The sequence below is a fragment of the Thalassophryne amazonica genome, chromosome 16 (assembly GCF_902500255.1).
Source record: "Thalassophryne amazonica chromosome 16, fThaAma1.1, whole genome shotgun sequence".
NCBI classification, from domain to species: Eukaryota; Metazoa; Chordata; class Actinopteri; order Batrachoidiformes; family Batrachoididae; genus Thalassophryne; species Thalassophryne amazonica.
Window position 1 is genome coordinate 22,706,133 of NC_047118.1, and position 24,251 is coordinate 22,730,383.

Genomic DNA, 24,251 nt, shown 5'->3' on the forward strand with positions numbered 1-24,251 from the left:
ATAAATAAAAATAAAAAAATTCAAATACTTAATTAAAAACAAAAGTAAAAGAATAAAACATAACAAATAAAAACTACTCATAAGAAAGAGAATAAAAATAGGTTTTAAGTCTTGACTTAAAAATGTCCACGGACTCCGACTGCCTCACTGAGGGCCATGTACTGGCTAACCCAGAATGAGATTGCCCACTCAACAAACTTCCCCAGCCTTCTGCACATGATGAAGGGACTTGGGCTGTTGTACCTGGCTTTTCCCCTTTGGGTACCCCTAGAATGGCCAATTTTTAGCTTAAATTTTCAAAAGCCGCCCCCCTTCCGCACCATCAACCCCCCCGTCGCTATGCTCCCTCAACATTATCACTACGCTAAAATTTTATCCTAGCTAGAACCCTGGCCTGTGGTCATGAAGTGCTTTGAAAGCCTGGTCTCTCAGCACATCAGAGCCTGTCTGTCTCCCACTCTGGACTCTCACCAGTTTGCCTACAGGGCAAACCGCTCCACAGAGGATGCCATCACCACAGCTCTCCACACCACGCTGAGCCACCTGAAGCACCAGGGGAGCTAGGTGAGGATCCTCTTCCTGGACTTCAGCTCAGCCTTCAACCACATCATCCTGGAGATCCTGGTAAAGAAACTGACACATCTGGGCATCTCCACCCCCATCTGCCAGTAGATCAAGGACTTTCTCACAAACCGCCCACAGTCCGTGAAACCTTTCCTCCACCATCACACTCAGCACCAGTTCCCGTCAAGGCTGTGTACTGAGCCCCCTCCTGTTCACCCTTTACATGCACGACTGCTGTCCGACCCATCCCACAAACACCATCATAAAGTTTGTGGATGACACCACCGTGATTGGGCTCATCTCAGGGGAGGTTGAGACTGACTACAGAGATGAGGTCAATCGAGTGACAGCGTGGTGTTCGGCTAACAACCTGCTGCTGAACACCACAAAAACAAAATAAATAATCCTGGACTTCAGGAAGAACAGGGCTGACCCAGCCCCGCTCTACATCCAAGGGGACTGTGTGGAAAGGGTCAGCTCCATCAGGTTCCTGGGAGTGCAGCTCTCTGACAGCCTCTCTTGGACTGCCAGCACCACAGTGGTGGTGAAGAAAGCCCAGCAGCGACTCCACTTCTTGAGGGTGCTCAGGAGAAAAAAATCCAGAGAAGCTGCTGATGTTGTTCTATAGAGCCACCATCAAGAGCATCCTGACGTACTGCATCACAGTGTGGTACAGGGTGTGCTCAGCAGGAGACAGGAGAGCGCTGCAGAGGGTAATCAAAACGGCCCAGGGGATCACTGGTTGCTCTCTGCCCAGCCTGGAAGACACTGCCAGCTCTCGCTACCTCAGCAGAGCTGCCAGCATCAGCAAAGACACATCCCACCCCAGCAACCACCTGTTTGACTTACTACCCTCCGGCCGACGGTATAGGTCCATCAAAACTAGGACAAACAGACTCAAGGACAGCTTTCTCCACAGAGCGATCACTACACTGAACAATAACAAATCACTCTAATCCGCACCTTTCAAGTTTCTTGTGCAACATCTGTAAACCATGTGCAATTTTCCGCAAATTCATCATGTTGACCCAACCAATTTACATTTAGGTCACTCAGCAAAAATGTTTCTGGCTACGTTAACACATTTTACTTGGGTGGAAATACTTTCCATAATTTTATTATGTTCACTGAGCAAGTTAAATTTTAAGTTGTTGCATGTTATGTTAAAAGTACATGATTTGAATCTGTTCACACAAAAAAAAACTTGATTTTATATACATGTTAGACTTATGTTCATACAACATAAAAACCAACAACACCCATGTTGGTTTTTTCGAGTGCACCATGAAGTCCCAGGGACTCAAACTGAACCCTAATTCTCCACTCATCAATGTCCGCGTTGAATACACGGCTGTGCTTCTTTCAATGTTTGGACTTTAAGGAAAAAGTCATTGTACTGCAGCAATTTTCTACAGTGTTTAGGATTTTCACTGAATTTTGAATGTTGGTTTGTGTCTTTTGTGGACTCACACAGCCAATGTGGTATCTCCAGCCTGACTCTGACTGAACCTCCAGAATGTTTTCCACAGGGTCTCCACCAGAGTAAACTGCAGGTTGACCATCACATCCAGTATAGCCTGAAAGAAAAGAGAAAACATGAGAAAAAAACCCAAGTGATTCCATATTGTGTTAACAATGCAGAGTGGAAGATTGACTAAAATAAATATCATGAACTTTTCTGTGAGGGAAAATCATGAACTAACAATGATTGTTAGTTCATGATTTTCCCTCACAGACAACAAAAAGCTAAGAAGTATCCCTTCAGTGAATTACCTCACAGTGTTCTCTGTACAGCAGCTGAAAACTTTTATATGCTCCAGCTCAATGCCTTCAGGCAGAGCCTTCCCCTGAAGGTCAATGTCTGGGAACTCTGGAAGGGCTCTTGATGCATCTGGGCAGAGAACACAAGAACACTAGCTACTCAGAGAGAAATCACACAAAATGCAGCAATTAATCACTGTTAAATAGTAACAAGGTAACATGGCACTTGTGTCATGGAAAAAAACACAGGTCTTTATTAAGGATTTATCATCACTATCATACCTGTATATTTCTTTAGCGTTGCCTCACCTAGAAACTGCTGGTACTGTTGAACCTGGGTGCTGATGTCCACATGCCCTGCTCCCTGCTGCTGTTGCTGCTGCTGGCCTGCTCCTGCTGCTGTGCCATTTGTCATTCCCTCTACTTTATGAACTGGCTTCAACCTGATACAGAAAGAGACACAAGACAAAGTGGTTAAAACATACAGCTTCACACAACAATAAGCAATCTGCAGGTTTTATTAAAAATATGACACAAATTTGTCCATAGTCACACCACGATCATTATTGGTTTAATGGATTAGTTTGTTTTTTTTTTTTTAACTTATCTGACATCACTTTTCAAAGTGGGTCATATTGGTTAGTATACTATATATAGTAGGATGTTTAAACACACAACAGTAAAGAGTATTTTCATGCATTAAAAATTAATTTTGAACTAATTTTGTGTGCTGTATTATAGACAACTGATTGGACCAGTTGTATGCCCTGGTGGTTGCCATCCAAAACTCAAGGCAGTTAAGTGGTGTTGTGGATGCAGCAAAGCGCAGCACCACTGCATGCTCCCAGACTTGACTTGACTTGTATGATACATAAGAAACCCAATGTTTCTGGTGGTTTAATGAGACAAGACCTTTGTGTGTGTGTATTTACCTCTGTTTCTGTGAAAAAGGTTGCTGCCTCATGGCCAGATGTTGCTGATCTTCCATTAGACGGAGAAGAGAGGAGCCAGCCTTGATCCGCAGTCCGTAGTAGTGGTATTTAGAGTTACCTCTGTTAGGAACAAACACAAAAGGTTTGTACAAAAGTGCTGCATAATTGCTACCTGGTTTGCAAAACAACTGCTAGCCTGGGTTCAATGAAGGTCAAACACTTCAAGGTTTTAGTAGAACATGATGAAAACAGACTTTTATAACACATAGAAAATTATTGCTTTTATATATAAAGACAGGACATGTAGGATTATGGATATATGGGTGACAGAAATGTGACTCAAACAATTTTCTTTCTTTCTTTCTTTATTTTATTTTAAAACATCTTAAAATCAGCATTTTTTTCTCCAAAATGTACATTTATAAATCATGCATGTTTCAAAAAGGAGTAGGATGAAGCTTAAGCTTATCAAGCCCTACCCCTAATTTACATGTAGTCATATGGTATGTGAAAGGACATTTAAATATAATAAGAAAACAGCATTAGTTTGATTACATTGTACATGTAATGATTAAATTACATTACTCATTTTTATATGCATCAAAAATTAATTTTTTATATTCTTTTTTTAATTGCTGGATATTTTTACTTTGCTTAATGTTTTCAGGCAAGCCATTCCAGAGCTTCATTCCACTGACTGTTACACTAAAACTCCTACGTGTTGTTCTTACACACTTTGTTTTCAAGTTCAATTTTCCTCTTATATTTCCCATCTCTATCAGAAAACATTTTTTGTATGTGCACTGGAAGTAACTTATTCCTTGCTCTAAAAAGTATTAGAGCAGTTCTAAAATTGATCAAATCAGCAAATTTTAGAACTTTTGACTCCAAGAATAAGCTGTGTGATCTCTGTAACGTTTATTATTTACAACTCGTATCACTTTTTTTTGCAGAATAGTTAATGGTTGAATGTTTATTTTGTATGTGTGACCCCACACTTCAACACAATAGGTAAGATAGAGCAGAAACAATGAACAGTATAGTATTTGTAAGGCCTGTTTAGTTAATAGGTGCCGAATTTTTCTCATGACTGCAAGGCATTTAGCCAGCTTTGACCGGACGTGTTGTATACGTATGTCCCTTCCAACTAATTTTATTATCCAGAATTACACCTAGAAATTTTATTTCGTCAACTAATTCTAATTCTACATCATCAATACTCAACTTTACTTCATTTTTTTTTTAATGTTTCCAAATATCATGAACTTAGTTTTCTTCAAATTTACAGCTAATTTATTTATATCACACCATCTCTTTAGTTTTCTTCAAATTTACAGCTAATTTATTTATATCACACCATCTCTTTATTTTAATAAACTCTTGTGTGGCTAGCTCAAGTGTCTGTTCTAGATTCTCACCAGATGCAAATACGTTGGTATCATCTGCAAATGATACAATTTTCATATTTCTTAAGATATTGTTTAAATCATTTGCATACATTAAGAACAAAATCGGTCTCAACACCGAGCCTTGTGGTACGCCACACTTTATTTCTTGCAAATCTGATTTAATTTCATTTAGTTGAACAAATTGCTTTCTATGACTTATATATGTTGGGAAAGTGTAAGTACACGGACCCACAACAGGGGGCGCAAATGAACGGACAATGGAATAGGTCAAATAACAACACTTTACTGTTGCGAACGTGCACAACAAATACAACAAATTACAACAATGGACAAAATTCAATTCACAATGGTGTCGTGTGGGCAGGCTCGAAGATAGGAGACGCCTCTCCAAAGTAGAACCGGAACCATACGGTTTCCTCCGCCACAGGACCCCAGGAATACTGGAGCCGCCAAGTTCCGAACTCCCAGGTGGCCACTGCCTCCGCGTGTCGGACCTGGTACTGCTGGCGAGGAACAAGAACACAATTAAACGTGGGCGCGTCTGCACCCAGCAACCTGCACGGCAGGGAAGCTACCTCCACCTCTCGTTGGAGAAAAAAGTCTGCAATCACTCACAAAAATCACAAAAGTTACTGTCAAGCAGTCAGCTGAGATTATTACCTTCCAGGTAGAACGATATCTCGGCAAAGAGGTGGAGACGTCGTCCTGCTGATATACCCCTGCCGATCAGATGATTGGTAACAGCTGTTGCCGGTGATGTGTGACAGCTGCGCCCTCTGGTGCCTGGAGCCCGCACTCCAGACAGGGCGCCCTCTGGTGGTGGGCCAGCAGTACCTCCTCTTCTGGCGGCCCACACAACAGGACCCCCCCCTCAACGGGCGCCTCCTGGCGCCCGACCAGGCTTGTCCGGGTGGCAGCGGTAGAAATCGGCCAGGAGGGCCGGGTCCAGGATGAAGCTCTTCTTCACCCAGGAGCATTCCTCAGGTCCGTACCCCTCCCAGTCCACCAAATACTGGAAGCCCCGGCCCATCCTACGGACATCCAAAAGCCGGCGTACAGTCCAAGCCGGCTCGCCATCGATGATCCGGGCAGGAGGCGGTGCCGGGCCCGGAGTACAGAGGGGTGAGGTGTAATGTGGTTTAATCCGGGACACGTGAAATACAGGATGGATCCGCAGTGAGGCCGGGAGCTGAAGCCTCACTGCGGCTGGACTGATGACCTTCTGGATCTTGAAAGGGCCGATGTAACGGTCCTGTAACTTGGGGGAGTCCACTTTGAGGGGGATGTCTCTGGTGGATAACCACACCTCCTGCCCTGGCCGATACGCAGGGGCCGGGGTCCGCCGACGGTCTGCATGGGCCTTTGACCTCATCCGGGCCCTCAGCAAGGCAGAACGGGCGGCACGCCACACCCGACGGCACTTCCGTAGGTGGGCCTGGACCGAGGTCACACCGACCTCTCCCTCAACCACTGGAAACAAAGGAGGTTGGTACCCCAGACATACCTCGAAAGGGGAGAGGCCGGTGGCTGACGACACCTGGCTGTTATGGGCATACTTGATCCAGGCCAGATGGGTACTCCAGGCCGCCGGGTGCGCGGCTGTCACGCAACGCAGGGCCTGCTCCATCTCTTGATTGGCCCGTTCTGCTTGCCCGTTGGTCTGGGGATGGTACCCGGATGAGAGACTCACCGTGGCCCCCAGTTCCCGGCAGAAGCTCCTCCAGACGTGCGAGGAGAACTGGGGACCACGATCGGAGACGATGTCTGTTGGGATCCCATGCAGCCGGACGACGTGGTGAACCAGGAGGTTCGCTGTCTCCTGGGTCGTCGGGAGCTTCGGGAGGGCCACGAAGTGGGCCGCCTTGGAGAATCGGTCCACTATCGTGAGGATGGTGGTGTTGCCCTGGGACGGCGGGAGGCCCATGACAAAATCCAGGCCGATGTGGGACCAGGGGCGATGGGGCACGGGCAGCGGCTGGAGCAGACCCGAAGCCCTGCGATGGTCAGCCTTGCCCCTGGCGCAGGTGGTGCAGGCCTGGATATAATCCCGGACGTCGGCCTCTAGGGACGCCCACCAGAAGCGCTGCCGGACAACTGCCACGGTTCTTCGCACCCCTGGATGACAGGAGAGCTTAGAGCCGTGACAGAAGTCCAGGACTGCAGCCCTAGCTTCTGGTGGGACGTATAGTCTGTTCTTCGGCCCAGTTCCAGGGTCCGGGCTTCGTGCCAGGGCCTCCCGGATGGTTCTCTCTACGTCCCAGGTGAGGGTGGCCACGATAGTGGACTCCGGGATGATGGGTTCCGGTGGATCCGACAACTCCGTTTTGACTTCATCTTCATGTACCCGGGACAAGGCATCCGATCTCTGGTTCTTAGTCCCGGGACGGTAGGTGATCCGGAAGTCAAAACGGCCGAAGAACAATGACCAGCGGGCTTGCCTGGGATTCAGCCGCTTGGCGGTCCTGATATACTCCAGGTTCCGGTGGTCAGTGAAAACCGTGAATGGCACGGACGTTCCCTCCAACAGATGTCTCCACTCTTCAAGAGCCTCTTTCACCGCAAGGAGTTCTCGATTGCCGACGTCATAGTTCCGTTCGGCCGGGGTCAACCTGCGGGAAAAATAGGCACACGGGTGAAGGACCTTATCGGTCTTCCCGCTCTGGGAAAGCACAGCTCCTATCCCTGAGTCCGAGGCGTCCACTTCAACCACTAACTGGTGACTAGGATCAGGCTGCACCAGAACGGGTGCAGACGAGAAGCGCCGTTTCAACTCCTTGAACGCGGCATCGCAACGATCCAACCAGGTGAAGGGGACTTTTGGTGAGGTCAGGGCTGTCAGGGGGCTAACTACCTGACTGTAGCCCTTAATGAACCTCCTGTAGAAATTAGCAAAGCCGAGGAACTGTTGCAGCTTCCTACGGCTAGTGGGTTGGGGCCAGTCTCTCACCGCCGCAACCTTGGCCGGATCAGGAGCGACGGAGTTGGGGGAGATGATAAACCCCAGGAAGGACAAAGATGTGCGGTGGAACTCACACTTCTCGCCCTTCACAAACAGCCGGTTCTCCAACAACCGCTGCAGGACCTGACGTACATGCCGGACATGAGTCTCAGAATCCGGAGAAAAGATGAGTATATCGTCTAGATATACGAAGACGAATCGGTGCAGGAAATCCCGCAAGACATCATTAACCAAAGCTTGGAACGTCGCGGGGGCGTTTGTGAGGCCGAACGGCATGACCAGGTACTCAAAGTGACCTAAGGGGGTGTTAAATGCTGTCTTCCACTCGTCTCCCTTCCGGATCCGAACCAGGTGATACCCATTTCTAAGATCCAATTTAGTGAATATTCGGGCTCCATGCAGGGGTGTGAACACCGAATCCAACAGGGGCAACGGGTATCGGTTGCGAAACGTGATTTCGTTCAGCCCCCTATAATCAATGCATGGACGAAGTCCGCCGTCTTTTTTACCCACAAAAAAGAAACCTGCACCCATCGGGGAGGTGGAATTCCGGATCAACCCGGCGGCTAAAGAGTCCCGGATGTAGGTCTCCATTGATTCGCGCTCAGGTCGGAAGAGGTTGTACAGCCTGCTGGACGGGAACTCACCGCCTGGAACCAAATCAATGGCACAATCATACGGACGGTGGGGGGGAAGGGTGAGCGCCAGATCCTTACTGAACACATCCACAAAGTCGTGGTACTCCACCGGCACCGTCCCTAGATTGGGCGGGACTCTGACCTCCTCCTTAGCCTGGGAACCGGGAGGAACCGAGGAACCTAAACATACCCGATGGCAGGTCTCGCTCCACTGAACCACTACCCCGGATGGCCAATCGATCCGGGGATTGTGTTTCAACATCCAGGGGAACCCTAAAATCACACGGGAGGTAGCAGGTGTCACAAAAAACTCGATCTCCTCCCGGTGATTTCCTGACACCACCAGAGTTACAGGTGGTGTCTTATGCGTGATTGGAGGGAGTAGGGAGCCATCTAGTGCCCGCACCTGCACAGGCGAGGTAAGCGCCACCAGAGGGAACCCTACCTCCCTGGCCCATCTGCTGTCTAACAGATTCCCTTCAGAGCCCGTGTCCACCAGTGCTGGGGCCTTCAGGGTTAAATCCTCATAAAGGATCGTAACTGGGAGTCGTGTGGCAATGTGGGTGTGTCCCACGTGAATGTCTCGGCCCACCCCTAGCCCAGTTTCTAGGGGCGGGCGTTGGCGTTTAACCGCTCGGGGGAGTCTCTTACCTGATGCTCTATCGAGCCACAAACAAAACACGCTCCGCGGGCCAGCCTCCTCTGTCTATCTGGTGCCCTAAATGTGGCCCTGCTCGTGTCCATAGCTTCGTCAGCAGGGGGAGCTGTAACCGCCCGGAGCGCAGGGGCCGTGGAGCGTGGGGAGGGCGGAACGCGGTCGGAACCGGAAGGGAGAGGGACGGCGCGTGCCCGGCCACGCCCTTCGTCTCGTTCCCGACGGCGTTCTTCTAACCGATTGTCTAATCGTATGACGAGATCAATAAGCCCATCTAAATCCCGCGGTTCGTCCTTAGCCACCAGGTGCTCCTTTAGAACCAATGACAGTCCGTTTACAAAGGCGGCGCGGAGGGCAGTGCTATTCCAGCCGGACCTCGCAGCCGCGATGCGGAAGTCGACTGCATAGGCAGCTGTGCTCCGGCGCCCCTGTCTCATTGACAGCAGCACGGCTGAAGCGGTCTCTCCTCTATTTGGGTGATCGAACACTGTTCTGAACTCCCTCACAAACCCATCATATGTCTGAAGGAGCCGTGAATTCTGCTCCCAGAGCGCTGTAGCCCAAGCGCGTGCCTCACCACGAAGCAGGTTTATTACATAAGCTATCTTGCTAGAATCAGTCGCGTACATGACAGGACGCTGTGCGAAGACGAGCGAACACTGCATAAGGAAGTCCGCGCACGTCTCCACACAACCTCCGTACGGCTCTGGAGGGCTTATGTATGCTTCCGGGGAAGGTGGGAGGGGTCGTTGAACGACCAGTGGAACGTCATTGTTTCGCACAGGGTCAACAGGAGGGAGAGCCGCAGCAGCGCCCTGAGGGCGCGCCTCCACCTGCGCGGCGAGAGCCTCCACCCTGCGGTTATGGAGGACATTCTGCTCGGTCATTAAATCCAACCGAGCCGTGAAAACGGTGAGGATCCGCTGCAACTCACCGATCATTCCTCCTGCGGGCGCCTGTGCGCCCTGTTCTTCCATTGGCCGTTCAACAGCCGGTTGACGCCCCTCGGGATCCATGACGTTGGCCGAGATATCCTGTTGGGAAAGTGTAAGTACACGGACCCACAACAGGGGGCGCAAATGAACGGACAATGGAATAGGTCAAATAACAACACTTTACTGTTGCGAACGTGCACAACAAATACAACAAATTACAACAATGGACAAAATTCAATTCACAATGGTGTTGTGTGGGCAGGCTCGAAGATAGGAGACGCCTCTCCAAAGTAGAACCGGAACCATACGGTTTCCTCCGCCACAGGACCCCGGGAATACTGGAGCCGCCAAGTTCCGAACTCCCAGGTGGCCACTGCCTCCGCGTGTCGGACCTGGTACTGCTGGCGAGGAACAAGAACACAATTAAACGTGGGCGCGTCTGCACCCAGCAACCTGCACGGCAGGGAAGCTACCTCCACCTCTCGTTGGAGAAAAAAGTCTGCAATCACTCACAAAAATCACAAAAGTTACTGTCAAGCAGTCAGCTGAGATTATTACCTTCCAGGTAGAACGATATCTCGGCAAAGAGGTGGAGACGTCGTCCTGCTGATATACCCCTGCCGATCAGATGACTGGTAACAGCTGTTGCCGGTGATGTGTGACAGCTGTCACCCTGGCTGCTCCTGTGAGGCGGCTGCGCCCTCTGGTGCCTAGAGCCCGCACTCCAGACAGGGCGCCCTCTGGTGGTGGGCCAGCAGTACCTCCTCTTCTGGCGGCCCACACAACAATATAGCTTCTAATTCATGATGACACTATGCCTCTAACTCCATATCGTTCCATTTTTTTTATAAGTAAATTATGTTTGATGGTGTCAAATGCTTTACTAAAATCCAAGAATACACCTATTGCACATTTCTTTTTATCTAAACCTTCTGTAATTTCCTCTACCAAATCGAGGAGAGCCAATGATGTGGATCTACCTACCCTAAACCCATACTGACTTTCAGCTAATAAATTATGTTTGTCAATAAAACTCTTTAGTCTTTTAACAAATAGTTTTTCCAAGATTTTTGCAAATTGTGAGAGGATGGATACTGGGCGATAATTTGTGAAACAATGTTTATCACCAGCTTTATATAATGGAACCACTTTTGCAATTTTCATTTCCTGTGGGAATATTCCTGTTTGGAAGGATAAATTAAATATATACACCAGTGGGTTAACTATCACTCGAATCACTTTTTTAATAATTTCCATGTCAATAGTATTAAAATCTGCAGAGGTTTTTGGTTTGAGCTCATGAACAATTTTCAATATCTCATCCTCTTCTATTGCATTTAGAAACACTGAGCTTTTATTTATTTCGACATTTTATAAGCTTCTACTTCTGCCTCATCATCATCTTTAATTTCATTGGCTAAATTGGAACCCACATTCACAAAAAACTTGTTAAATTCATTAGCAATACGTTTGGTATCTGTTATCATTCTGTCCTCATGAATAAAATATTGTGGGTAAGCAAGTGCTTCCCTCCCTTTTCTAATGATTGTGTTCAATACTGCCCATAATCCTTTTGTGTTATCCTTATTTTTTCCAATTTGGTGCTAAAATAATTTTTCCTGCAGCTTCTTAATATACTTGTGAATTTATTTTTATATTTTTTGTACCTTTTTTCAGTATCTATTGTTCTTTCCTTAATAAATTTTCTTTTTACAAGCATTTATAAGCCCCTTTGACATCCATACATTTTCTTTTCTTTTTGTTTTTATACTTAAACATTATGTTTACATAGTATAAATAAAGTCAAGATGATATATGTGGTAACTTCCAGCCCACTCATCCACGACTTTTGGTCATCTTTGTGACAAATACAAGGAAGCACAATATGTCAAAAATTTTGATGCCTTTCAATGACACACTGGCGTGGAGGGTGGAGAGATTGTGTCAAAGAAGAGCTTATTACATTTTGACCCAGATGCACATAAAGAGCTGGATCCAGGATCTTTTTTAAGCATTATGTTGATCATAATTTATTTTCCCCTGCTAAAAATGCTTCTGGCTCTGCATTTAGATCATTTTCAAAAACTGACAGACTCTGCTGAGCCACTATACCATGAACCCCTCATGGCTAGGCATGTATGTGAGACACATATTATGTGCAAAGTTTACATAAGTGTGAATTTGTGTAATGGTGACTTGTTTTTAAGTGATAACCACATTAATTTTAATGCAGTCACAGTAAAATCACAGTCTGAGTGGAGGTTAAAGCAGCTGCATGTGCATGTCCTGCAGTCATGAACACAGCCTATTAAAAACAGCCTTGTGTTCTGCTTGCTGTACGCTCGGCACACTTCTGGATCGAAGTTGGTTATTTTCTCACACGAAAATGATCTGATGTGTGGCTTACTAATCATATCTGATCTGAACCTTGAAACCTATAACAACAGTCTAGATATTGCACTAAAACATTTCAATTTTGATATGTATATGTATGTACAGGCTTGTTTCCGATTATGGTCCATGATGTTTGCCATCTGATGAGCGATCATACCGTGTTCCTAAGCGTCGTGTGCGTAGCCCCATAAACACAGATCTGATAAGTTTCCCGAAGGAAGCGGCATTGACAGGCTCCAGTTTCTGCTCCTGACAGTGCAGCAGATAGTGGCAGTAGAGTGTGGAACGTGGCAAACTCACTCCTTCAGCAGTCTCATAGTTGTCCAGCAACCACTGTACCTGGCACACAGGTTGGGAAAACACAAAAGAGGCTGGTACAGTTAGCAAACCCAGCAGATACAAACTCCCCTCAGTATAATGTATGTGCTCACATGCATATGCGCGTTTACTTGCAGACACATTACACGCATGTTATATATTGACATATTCTGTACATGCACACACATCTTTCCTTTCACTCCATTATGTAAACAAACAAATCCACCTACATTTACAACTGGTGTTGGTCAGTCAGGAATGAAAACACAGTTTGCGTGCCGTGGCATACAACGTTGGTATGCAATGGAATAATGACCTGGTATATTGATGGGTTGTCTGCCAAACATACTGTAGATTGTTACCATCATGTGAGGTTTAATATGATGAATTTTGGATGGGAAAAAAAGTGTTGGGGCATTTCAGGCAAATTAAAAATGCCCCTCATCACATGCACTGTAATGATATGAAAATGATGAGGTCATGGTTTTGTTTTTATACAAGCAGAAAATCACAGTTAAAAATATATGTCAAACCATCACTTTTTATTATTCCATAAACTATATTAATAGTGATTAATATTTTGATCCTAATACAGATCTCCACACTTTTAACTGTGTTTTCCACTTAACAAAACTCAACTATGACATCATCTGCGTGCGCCACCAAGGAGTTGCGTGAATGAGAACAAAACGATAACAGATTCCCGCGCATGGAGCCTCTGCATACCTTCTTGTCTGCCGACGGCACGCTACTCTCCTCGCCCTCTGTAATACTCACAGTGGCTGGGGAGGCGCGAGCAGTGTGTGAGTAACTCTGACTATTGCCTCCGGCCCCTCCGCTGCTGCTGCCCAGCATGTAACCACCCTGGATGACATAACTGCTTGCCGCGCCATTGTTGGTGCCTGCCCCATCCCCTGCTCCATTGGTGGTGCCACCTGTGGCGACCACTGTGGCACCTCCCCCTGTTGTATTAGAGGGCTGAGCTACGAACATGGAAACACCCCCCGATGTTCCAGTAGTTACTGACACAGTGAGTGGTGTACTGGGGGTGGAGGCCTGTGAGCCTGAGGTAGGCTGACCTTCATAATACTGGGCAGCTGTGGTCTGGGTGTACAGAGGGCTGTCAGTGTAAGGGAAGTTGCTGGATCGACTGGAATAGAGACAAGAAATAAGCATCAGGAATAAAGCAATTCATTAAGAAAAACTAGGAAAAAATGTGGATGCAGATTTTACTCTGACATGGTACTGGTGGTGTAGTTAGTGTCTCCTCCCTCCACATATTGCACTTGATTGGTGTACACATGTTGCACGGGCACAGAAGTAAGCTGTTGCGGAACCTAAAGACACATAAACACAGGGGCACATACGCACACACAAAACCCAATTAATCCTTTCCTATCTTATAGAAATGATAATGTTCACCATGAGAGACCCCGCAATTCATTCATGCACAGTTACTTTATAATTAGGACTTGCCAGTATTTCTTAGTTCCATATTTGGTCTCTTTTTATCATGTACGCTGAAATACAGTGTCCTCGAAAAGTACTGGGCCCCTTGGTATTTCACAAATTTTAATTTGTTTATGCCATTTCAAATACAAAAAGTAAATCAGGCTTCTCAATATAAAAATTTCTAAAATTATATTCCTTAATTTTAAACTCAAAGCAAATCTATACAACTTGACATTTATTAATTAAAAATATAAAAGCCAAGATGATGGGTTGCATAAGTAATGGAACACTTCGGTATAATACCTGTAAATAATCAGTTTTATTGCCGGTTTTCTTCAGACAAATCAGGGGATGGATACAGAATCAGAATCAGAATTTCTTTATTGTCCTGTAAAGGGAAATTAATGTTGCAGCAGGAGCACACAAAGGACAAGGTACACAAAGGTAACAATATCAACAGTGAAAATAAGACCCAATTAAAAGTCTAAAATCAAACATAATAATAATAAAATAATAATAATAATAATAAAATAAAAACAGTAAAAACAATACCCATACAATGTCAAATATTCAATCCAGAGTCCATGTCAAAAACAAAAGTATTGCAAAAATGCAATATGTGGATGTGCAAATAAGCAATAGTAGTGCAAAATAAACAACATCAAAGGCTAATTGCCACTGAGTAATAAAATTGCACTAGGGATAAACAAGACCTGAAATCTTTTAGTCCTCCTCATAGGAGCCCTAAAACGACGGCCTGAGGGCAGAAGCTCAAACTCTTTTCTCAGTGGATGATTAGAACAATCCAGAACAGCATTAGCCTTTCTCAGGACCTGTCTGTTATAGATGGACATTACCCCGGCCTGCTGACTACCTGAGATTTTTCCAGCAGTTTTGACAAGACTGCCAAGATGACTCTTATTTGAACAATTCAAATTTCCAAACCAAGCAACAATACAAAAAGTCAAGACTGATTCAATAAAACTTCTATAAAATGAGTCATCATCTCAGAAGAAACCTGGAAGGTTCTCATCTTCCTCAAAAAGAACAATCTTTGCTGAACCTTTTTGGAGATAACATCAACATGAGGTTCAAAGCAAAGTTTATTATCAAGGACCACACCCAGATATTTATAGCTCTCCACCATCTCAACATCAACATTTTTAATAACAGCTGGTGATGGAAAACAGGTAGACTTCCTAAAATCAATAATCATATCTTTAGTTTTTGACACATTCAATTCCAGAAAAGACTCCTCACACCAAGAGACAACGTCATCAACAGCAGGCCCATGGTCCTGCTCATCTCCCTGAAGAAGACTAACAATAACTGTATCATCAGCAAACTTTAAGATGTGTCTGTTAATGACACTGCTGCGGCACTCAGTGTACAAAATAAAGAGCAGGGGTGACAAGCAGCAACCCTGAGGAGAGCCGGTAGAAGAGGAGAGCACACGAGAAAGAACACCGTTGACTCTCACACACTGTGACCTATGAGTTAAAAAGTCAGTTATCCAACTAATCAGGTGAGGATCAAGTTTAAAATGATGGAGGAGCCTATCAGCAAGCAAAAAAGGTTGGATGGTATTGAATGCTGAGGAAAAGTCTACAAATAAGAGTCTGGCATGTGTCTTCTGTCCCTCCAAATGCCTAAACAAAAAGTGCAATAATATTACCACTGCATCCTCGACACCTCTGCCAGCTCGGTATGCAAACTGCAGTGGGTCAAGCTGTTGTTCAACATGCAACAAAATTTCTGATCTGATAATCTTCTCAAAAGTCTTCATCACTAAAGAAGTCAAAGCTATAGGCCTGAAATCATTAAATACTTTGGGGGAGCCACTCTTTGCTATTGGAACAATAACCGAATGTTTAGAAATATACATACATGAACATTTCCAAGTCACTGAATATGTCTTGGACTTTATTTACATGAGTTTGAGTTTAATGAAGGTAATTTTAGACATTTTTATATTGAGAAGCCTGATTTACTTTTTGTATGTGAATTGGCACAAACAAATTAAAATGTGTGAAATACCAAGGGGCCAAATACTTTTGGAGGGCACTGTACTTGTAAAGTGGTAGGTGAATCCAGTGATGTTGGATGAGTATAGCCTGAGCTGGACCTGCAGAGTGGGCTTCACACTCTTTTAGTACTTACAGAGAACATTAATCAGAGAAGAGGTAAAATGACTGGTAATGATGAAGGATGGTACCAGTAATATCAAAGAAAGAAAGAGATGCAATAGAGGAGCCTGCTGCAGCAGTTCTCTATACAATCTGCTGACAAACAGGTAATTTACACTGGCTGTCCTATCGGATGTTGCAGCTGACTCTCTTCTAAGATCACTATCTCTGCATTACTCTGTCAGCTCTGTCAGAGCTGGAAGGTAGCAAAGAAAGACATGGTCATAGTTGTGTTATGCTGACTAATGCTGGGACAAAATGTGAGAACCAAATAAATTTTGAGTTGTTTCAGAGGTCATAATTACTTTTTTGTGATGACCTGTGTTTGTCAGTCAGTGATTATTCAACTGTATGTAAACATCATACTTGACCATCATGACCAACAGCAACAGCCTCTGTGCATGTCTGACTAACCTCCTGGCTGATATGGACAGGCTGTAGACTGGTGACACTAAGCTGGGTGCCAGGCTCAGTCTTGGCTATCTGGGAAGTGGCCTGCACAACAGACCTCTGCTGGGAAGGACATATACAAACATAATGTTTTAAGAGTAAGCACTCGGGGGGGGCACTCTTCATGAATGCTGTTTGTGTGTGTGTGTGCATATTTTACCTGCTGAGCTGTCTGGACCTGCTGAACAACCTGGGTGGGAACTCCTGTCTGCACCACTGCTGGAGGTGGACTTGCATCTGACACACTGTCATTTGAGTGAAGGGACCCCTCTGAAGAGCAAAGTCGGAATTTACAATCATTTACAAGATGTTCACAATATTTTATTCTTACATTGGATGTGCCTTTCATTTTGTGACTGACAAACATTTAGGGAGGAAACATATGAAATCAATACCCCGCAAATACTTCTGCATAAGGATTTTACTTTTATGTATTACTGTTCAGTTCACTTTTTAGCCTTTTGCCATATTTGCTCTGAGCTGCACAATCAAAGTAGTATGTGAACATGGGCGATGAGCATGCATGTCACAGAGGAAGGTTAGAAAAATCTGCAAAGTTATTATTCAACTTCATTAATGAACCCTCTGAACCCAAACCAGTTTATAGGTGTTTTTTGCTCCTGTCACATTTTTATTCAGGTGCTGTATTTTTCACTCCAACTGCAAGTCTTGCACCTCTATGAAAATGACACAATCATGGTTAGGAATAGATACAACTCAGCAGGACACAGGTACAGCATAAATCATAAACAAAGGGGGGAAAAGGTTGAATTTTTTTGTTGGATAACCTATTTTAGAAAAACTAAAAAATGATGTAATCACAACATTTTAACAAGGATCTGCAGTTCAATTCATTTTATTTTTGTCATGCAACTATTGGTCTCAGCCAAGTCATTCAAGACTTTCCAGTGGTGTGGAGTAGCTAAAAATGTTTGTTTTTTTTATATGATCTGGGAATGTGTGAAAGGCTTATTTCTGGTAAAATGTTAAAAAAGGTACATGGTGAAATATCACAGTTTTAATGCCAGAATTGGTTATTTCTTCTGATGGAAGTTACTGTAATTCAAGGACCTCCAAAAATGTGAAAACCCAATGATAAATTCTATTGTCAGTTTCTGGCTTTGATAAATGTTGTAATTTTGGTTATTTTTTATGAAAACAAATGTTTCCTACCTGTTGGCGAACTGTAAGGTTTAAAGGATTTATCAAACTCTGACTTCCTAAACTGTGTAAAACTTGTATACATACATTTCACCTGTGCATGTCTTGATCCAACCAAGAGCCATGTCGGTCTAGTTTAGCTCAGTTTCAAGTTATAGAATTCATTTCAGATTTGCAGTGTTTTTAAATTACTTCCTGACACAATGTGTCTTTTTTTTTTAAAGGAAAGGAAAGCCTACCCTCATTAGCCTGCTAACATAGGGAAGAAAACCACAACAATGGTATTACCCTTTCACAATAAAACATTTCAATGTACAGCTGCCATCCAAGGCAGCAGCCATTATCAATTTTATTATTAAAAAATAATGATATAAAAAATTGTTTATCCAACCTGTTCTGTTCTCTAATGTGTTTTCATATAATTTTTCAGAATGTTTTGTCATCAGTATCATGTTGCTGTTGAAATACTTAACTCAAAATTTAGTTAACTCTACTTCATTTTTTATGTTAGCACCAAGTACTGCAGTAATTTCCTAATGTTGTGAACTTGTTCACTCATATGGCAATAAAACTTTTCTGATTCTGATTCATTCTGATATTTCTTCAGGCATTCAGCTTAGTTCACAATAACTAATTATTTCTACCTACCTACAGATACTTATATCTGAATGAATGCAGGTGTCAGATGTTCATTTTGTTTTTTTAAAGTACAAAGTGGCATGTGTATTTCAGTCCCAGCATTCCATGATGTGTGAAATGTTAAGCCCTTACCTGTGACAGTAACAACGATGTATTGAGGAGTGCTTTGAGCATTCCCAGACTGTGTGGGGGAGCCCTGTATCTCTGCAGTCACATACTGTGTCTGGGCAGGCTGGGCCTGTGCTGTGGACTGCGCTTGGCTGCCAGTTGTAGGCTTTTGAGTGGTGACTGAATTGGCTTGTTCTGTGGGAGTAGTTTGGCCTGCAGGTGCAACAATAGTGGGAGTGGCCACAGTTGTCTGAATCTCTGCCAGAAACTGTGGAGTAGTTGCAGGGGTAGAAGTGCCATCAGGTTGTGTCGCAGTTACAGTTACAACAGTCCCCTGAGGTTGGGCTGCTGGTTGGATCTCACCTACAAAGCTTGATGTAGCCATTACAAGAGCTGGGACCCTAGAGAGATAAAGTGAGAACACAGTTACACATTTTTGCCCAAATATTAGGAATGATATCATCACATCAATCTGAGATTTGGATAATTATTACTGTTTGTTTCCAGTTGTTATAGGATATGTTTCCAGTTGTTATAGAATATTCTATTGTCATATATTGCTTTGGCACAAGTTTTTTTAAGCCGGATGCCCTTCCTGACGCAACGTCACATTACATGGAGAAATGTGGCAGGGGTGGGGTTTGAACCAGTAACCTTCGGCACTGAAACCAAGTGTACTAAATCCTTTTTGGGATAAACGTTTGATAACATTTTGTTATCAAATTCTTATGACAAAGAAATGTCATTGAGGCTTGAAGTTTTCAATTTATACATTAACTTTATCATAACTAACTATGAATAGAACCGACAACCAACCAATGTACATCATGCTGCCATCACTTGGACTGGCAGTCGCTGTGTTGCATCGCTCAGCATCTGCATAAAGTAGACTTCTCGTCTACTTTGGCCCCACCTAGCAGGCAACATAGTGACCACTTGTCTGTTGTTGCTGTAAAACACCCACTGACTGAAAATGAATGGCAGCTGGTCACTCTGCCTCTGTCTTCTTATAGCTACGATGAACATTATAAACAATGATGCCAACATGCCATTTACTGGACAAAGTATGTAACAATACCACTGCCAACAACCAAAGTATTTTTCTGCAGTTTTCATTCTGTCGAATAAAAGTTTTCAGATTGGCAAGAATGCAGCACGGAGGCTTAGTGGTTAGCACTGTTGCCTCACAGCAAGAAGCTCATGGTTCAGGCCCACCTGTGGCCTTTGAGTGTGGAGTTTGCGTGTTCTCCCCGTGTTTGTGTGGGTTCTCTCCAGGTGCTCCGGCTTCCTCCCACATCCACAGACATGCAGGTTAGGTGAAATGAAAACTTTAAATTGACCCTGCGTGTGTGTGTTAATGTGTTTGTCTGTTTATATGTGGTCCAGCAATAGACTGGTGTCCTGTCCAAGGTGTACCCCACCGCATGCCCTGATGACTGCTGGGATAGGTTCCAGCCCCCCATGACCCTTAATTGAAGTAAACGGGTATAGAAAATGGATGGATAAATACATATAGTAATACTGTGATATAATGCCATGACCATCCAAAAAGTAAAAAAATACAGTGATATTAATTTTAAATCATATAGCCCACTCCTATTTATCATTAAAATAACTGAATTTTAATTTTTAAGCACACATCTACTTTACAGTAAAGTTCTAAACTGCTTTATTCAGAAAGATGGATGTTTACGAAAAGAGAATTAATTAGACACAGTATTTGTTACAGGAGCCAGCTTTATGTTTTAAAAGGAGGGGAAACCAGTGAACTACCTGCACCAAGTTGAGCACATTTGATCTATAAATCCAGAAACAATAAAATATAAAATAAAAAGACATGTAGGTTAGGTGGATTGGAATCTTTAAATTGTCCGTAGGTGTGTGCGCGGGAGTGAATGTGTTTGTTTGTCTATATGTGGCCCTGCAACAGACTGGCGTCCTGTCCAGGGTGTACCCTATCTCACGCTCTATGAGTGCTGGGATAGGCTCCAGCTCCCCGTGACCCTTAATTAGAGTAAGCAGTTCAAGATGAGTGAGTGAGCTTGGCAAGAATAACACTGAGGAGGGGAGGCGATGGTTTAGTGGTTAAAGCGCTGGGCTTGAGACCAGAGGATCCTTGGTTCAAATCCCAGCCTGACCAGAAAATCACTAAGAGCCCTTGGGCAAGGTCCTTAATCCCCTAGTTGCTCCTGGTGTGTAGTGGGTGCCTTGCATGGCAGCAGCCTGGCATTGGGGTGAATGTGAGGCATTGATGCATAAAGCGCTTTGAGTGTCTGATTCAGATGGAAAAGCGCTATATAAATGCAGTCCATTTACCATTTCACTGATACCAATAAAAGGCTCATATTGGGTGATATTGTCAGCCAACCTATACCTATAAGGAGAACTCTCCAGAGTTGCCAAAATAAGAGGAATATAATCCACTATTTCAGAGAATATCATAGAATAAAGTGAAAAAAGTGAAACTTGAGCTTCAAATAATACTTTAAAAAAAAGTGTATGTAGCAATAGAGAGTTGGATATTTTGGAAAACACTAACTCATTGTGTTCTAGCCAGCTGGGACCTTTGTATGTGTGTTGCTTGCCTGATGTGATGTCTCTATGGGTTTAAATTGTGAACTCTGATTAATGCCAAATTCCAAAAACACAGTTAGTAGATGAATTGGCTGAATGTAAATTGATTACTGATGTGAATATGAGTTGAATAGGGTTGTCTGCTTGTATTAGTCCTGTGATGGACCTACAACCTCTCCCAAGTAACCTCTGCCTCTTGCATAGGGCATTCTTGGATAAGTCCAGGTAAGTGGAGGGAAAAAAGAATGTGGCAAAAGTGGTGCATTTTGAAGAATAATATCTAATATCTACAAAATATAACTATTCTGTAAAAGCACTGAAGGAGAAAAGAAAAGGGACAAACAAATGATTAAAATGAAATTCACTATTTCTGTGTTTTGCACTACTGGACTGTAAAAACTCAAACCTCAATATCACTATTTACAAGCCATTTTTAAAGCTGCAGGTTCACAGAAAATGAATTGAAAACATTAATAATTACTGATCTTTTAAGTCATTTCTAAAACAAAACTGTTACACCCTGGTACCATTTCCAAAAAAAATGTGACAAGGCACAGCATCTCCTGTTTTTAAATCATTGCATATTAACGACTGTGGCAAAAACAAGCAATTTCATGAAATGGCATTGGGATTTGGCCTGCCTGAAACTACCTCAAAGGAAGATCCCGGTAATAGCAGCAAATATTTAAAGTGGTGCTATACAACTCTGTTCAGTTTTTTGTGTGTTTCATTGTTTTGGTTTTTTTTGGTCGCATTCTTCTCTACAGAACTCCACCTACAGCTTGGGTGTACATATGTCACAAAACTGTTGTAAAAGATCACTGTCGGCCCTCCTCCACTTCCCCCCGCACTCCATGCACATTTCTTTTCAACAAAGACTGCGAATGCAATCTGTGGAGATGTGTCAAGAAAGCGACAATACATAGAAATACATAGAGATCAGAGAATTTATCTGAATATACTTGTAAGTGCAGCAGCAAGAATGCCAGACCTGCATCTGTTTTGCATGTTTCTTTAGCTTTCCGCACTCGCTATTCCAAGAATGACCAACCGAGGTTGAGCTGTGTGTGACACCATGCTCAGTAACACACTCTTCTTCTCTTCCTCAAACATCAGTTTTTGTGTTTTGGGGCTTTTCTTTTTCTTTTTCGCTGACTTTGCGATAATGACAAAATGTAAGAAAAAAGCCTTCACTGGCTTGATTTTATAGCAGCTAGCTTGCCTCAATAAGTGGGCATGCATGTAAGCCAGTTTGTGTTTCTTCCGAGACACCATTCTGAGACTGTCATTCAAAGGACACCAGGTAGGTGTCCTGAAATTGCAAAGCTGGTTTCCTGCTATGAGACGATGGTGGGGAGGTGGTATTCTTCCCCAAACCAGCCATTTAGCAATTACAATTAGTCCCAAACTGTAAAATTAAGGTCAACATGTTGCACAGTTCCTCTTTAACCATGAGTTTCTTTTGATATTTTATATTAAATCTCCTAATGACTTTAGACAGCAATACAGGCTTATTTATAATGAAAGTAATTGGGACTGATTCCTTTTTAAAGGTCCAAATGTACTTTCCTGCTTTGGTCTGCAAAGGTAGGTCAACAGTTCATAACTGGCATACATGAATACCTTCTTATTTGATGCCAGGAATCAAATAAATGACTATCAGGACTCAGAACAGCTTTAAGACACCCTTTCAGCTAAACTGTTGACGGAGAGTATGGGCAGGAACAAGGATATTGGTGTCTTGTTACGTGGAACATGATCGCACAGTTTATGGCTTCCACTTATAGTACATACCTGAAGCTCAAGCTGGAAAAATCCTAAATCACACTGCATTTAACCTTGCAAAGTAGTCTCCTGGTGTGGTTTTGTAACACACAAATAGTGGGAAACTTCACTTAAAAAACTTTGAGTAAACATTGTGAATAAAGAAGCGAATAAAGGTAATCCACTGCTGATTGACGAATTACAACACTGCATTTGCAGATCATTAAAGTTTGCTTTAGCTGTAAAATGAATTATGATAGAAGCACCTCCCAAAAGGTCTTTCGCTGCCACGCCCCTTGCATATCATATGTCCTTCACCTACACAGATATTTTCAACTTTCCATTAAATCAGGGGACACCATCCCAACTCAACTTAACTCTGAAACTAACTACAAACTTGTCTAACCTTGTGGCCTCCGTTTATGTTAATGTTACAAACCAAATGAAATGCGTGTATTGAACTGAGCGATTAAATAACTATAACGCGTTCAATATCATACGCGACATGTTAAAACACCTTTAAAAAGGCCTACAACGACCGCTGGCGTTAGCCGAGTGCGGTTAGCTATAAACAGTAGCGAGCACAAGCCCGTCGTGACAACACCAATAGTGCTAGCAAGCTAACTGGTCTCTACAACAACCGCCATTTTGTAGCTTTTGCTTTTGACATCGCCATAACAACGGCCTTGCTTGACTATGCGTCTGTGGCTGCGTCGTCATGGCAAACATAATTCACTGTCACTCATTTGACCGGCCAACACCAGCAGCTTCATTAAACAAATGTACTCGAATGATTATCAGCACGACGGCTAGCTTACAGGCTAACCTCCGCTAACACTAGAAGACAGTTGCCAGTTATGGCTTCTGAAAGAAGGGAGAAAAAAAGAAACAGCACAGTTCAGCTGAAGCATTAGTGGACGGAAAAGATTCTCTGTCTGTTAAGAGCTTCACCTCTTGTTCCACGTGTGTATTTCCCACCGGTAATGTTTCTTCTTTTGTTTTTGTTTTTATAAATTCAGTTGTTGTTGTTGTTGATTCTCGTTGCTGGGCTCTTGTCGCCAGGGCTACCGTGGTTATGGCGCTTCGTCCTCACCAGGGCAACTGTTGCTACCCACCCGGTCCGTTCCCTCCTCCTTCATGGCTGTGATTGGCTGAATGTAGTCGAATAAACTTAAAGCTACAGGACCACTTTTTGTCTTACACACACACACACACACACACACACACATACATAACATATATATATATATATATATATATATATATATATATATATATATATATATATATATATATATATATATATATATATATATATATATATAATCCATTGCCAGTTTTCTGAAGAAGCC

General features: G+C 43.6%; 1 protein-coding gene across 1 annotated transcript in view; it reads right to left on the reverse strand.

Annotated features, from left to right (window-relative positions):
• Nucleotides 1–24,029, reverse strand: part of rfx1a (regulatory factor X, 1a (influences HLA class II expression)) — a 38,852-nt gene extending 14,823 nt beyond the window's left edge. The window contains 12 exon segments of the mRNA XM_034189415.1: nucleotides 2,035–2,141; nucleotides 2,338–2,369; nucleotides 2,372–2,455; nucleotides 2,608–2,768; nucleotides 3,258–3,377; nucleotides 12,405–12,586; nucleotides 13,292–13,715; nucleotides 13,805–13,902; nucleotides 16,618–16,713; nucleotides 16,814–16,923; nucleotides 18,586–18,962; nucleotides 23,851–24,029. Coding sequence (XP_034045306.1) covers nucleotides 2,035–2,141; nucleotides 2,338–2,369; nucleotides 2,372–2,455; nucleotides 2,608–2,768; nucleotides 3,258–3,377; nucleotides 12,405–12,586; nucleotides 13,292–13,715; nucleotides 13,805–13,902; nucleotides 16,618–16,713; nucleotides 16,814–16,923; nucleotides 18,586–18,946 — 1,775 coding nt within the window. The 5' untranslated portion in view covers nucleotides 18,947–18,962; nucleotides 23,851–24,029.
• Between the last annotated feature and the right edge of the window lie 222 nt (nucleotides 24,030–24,251).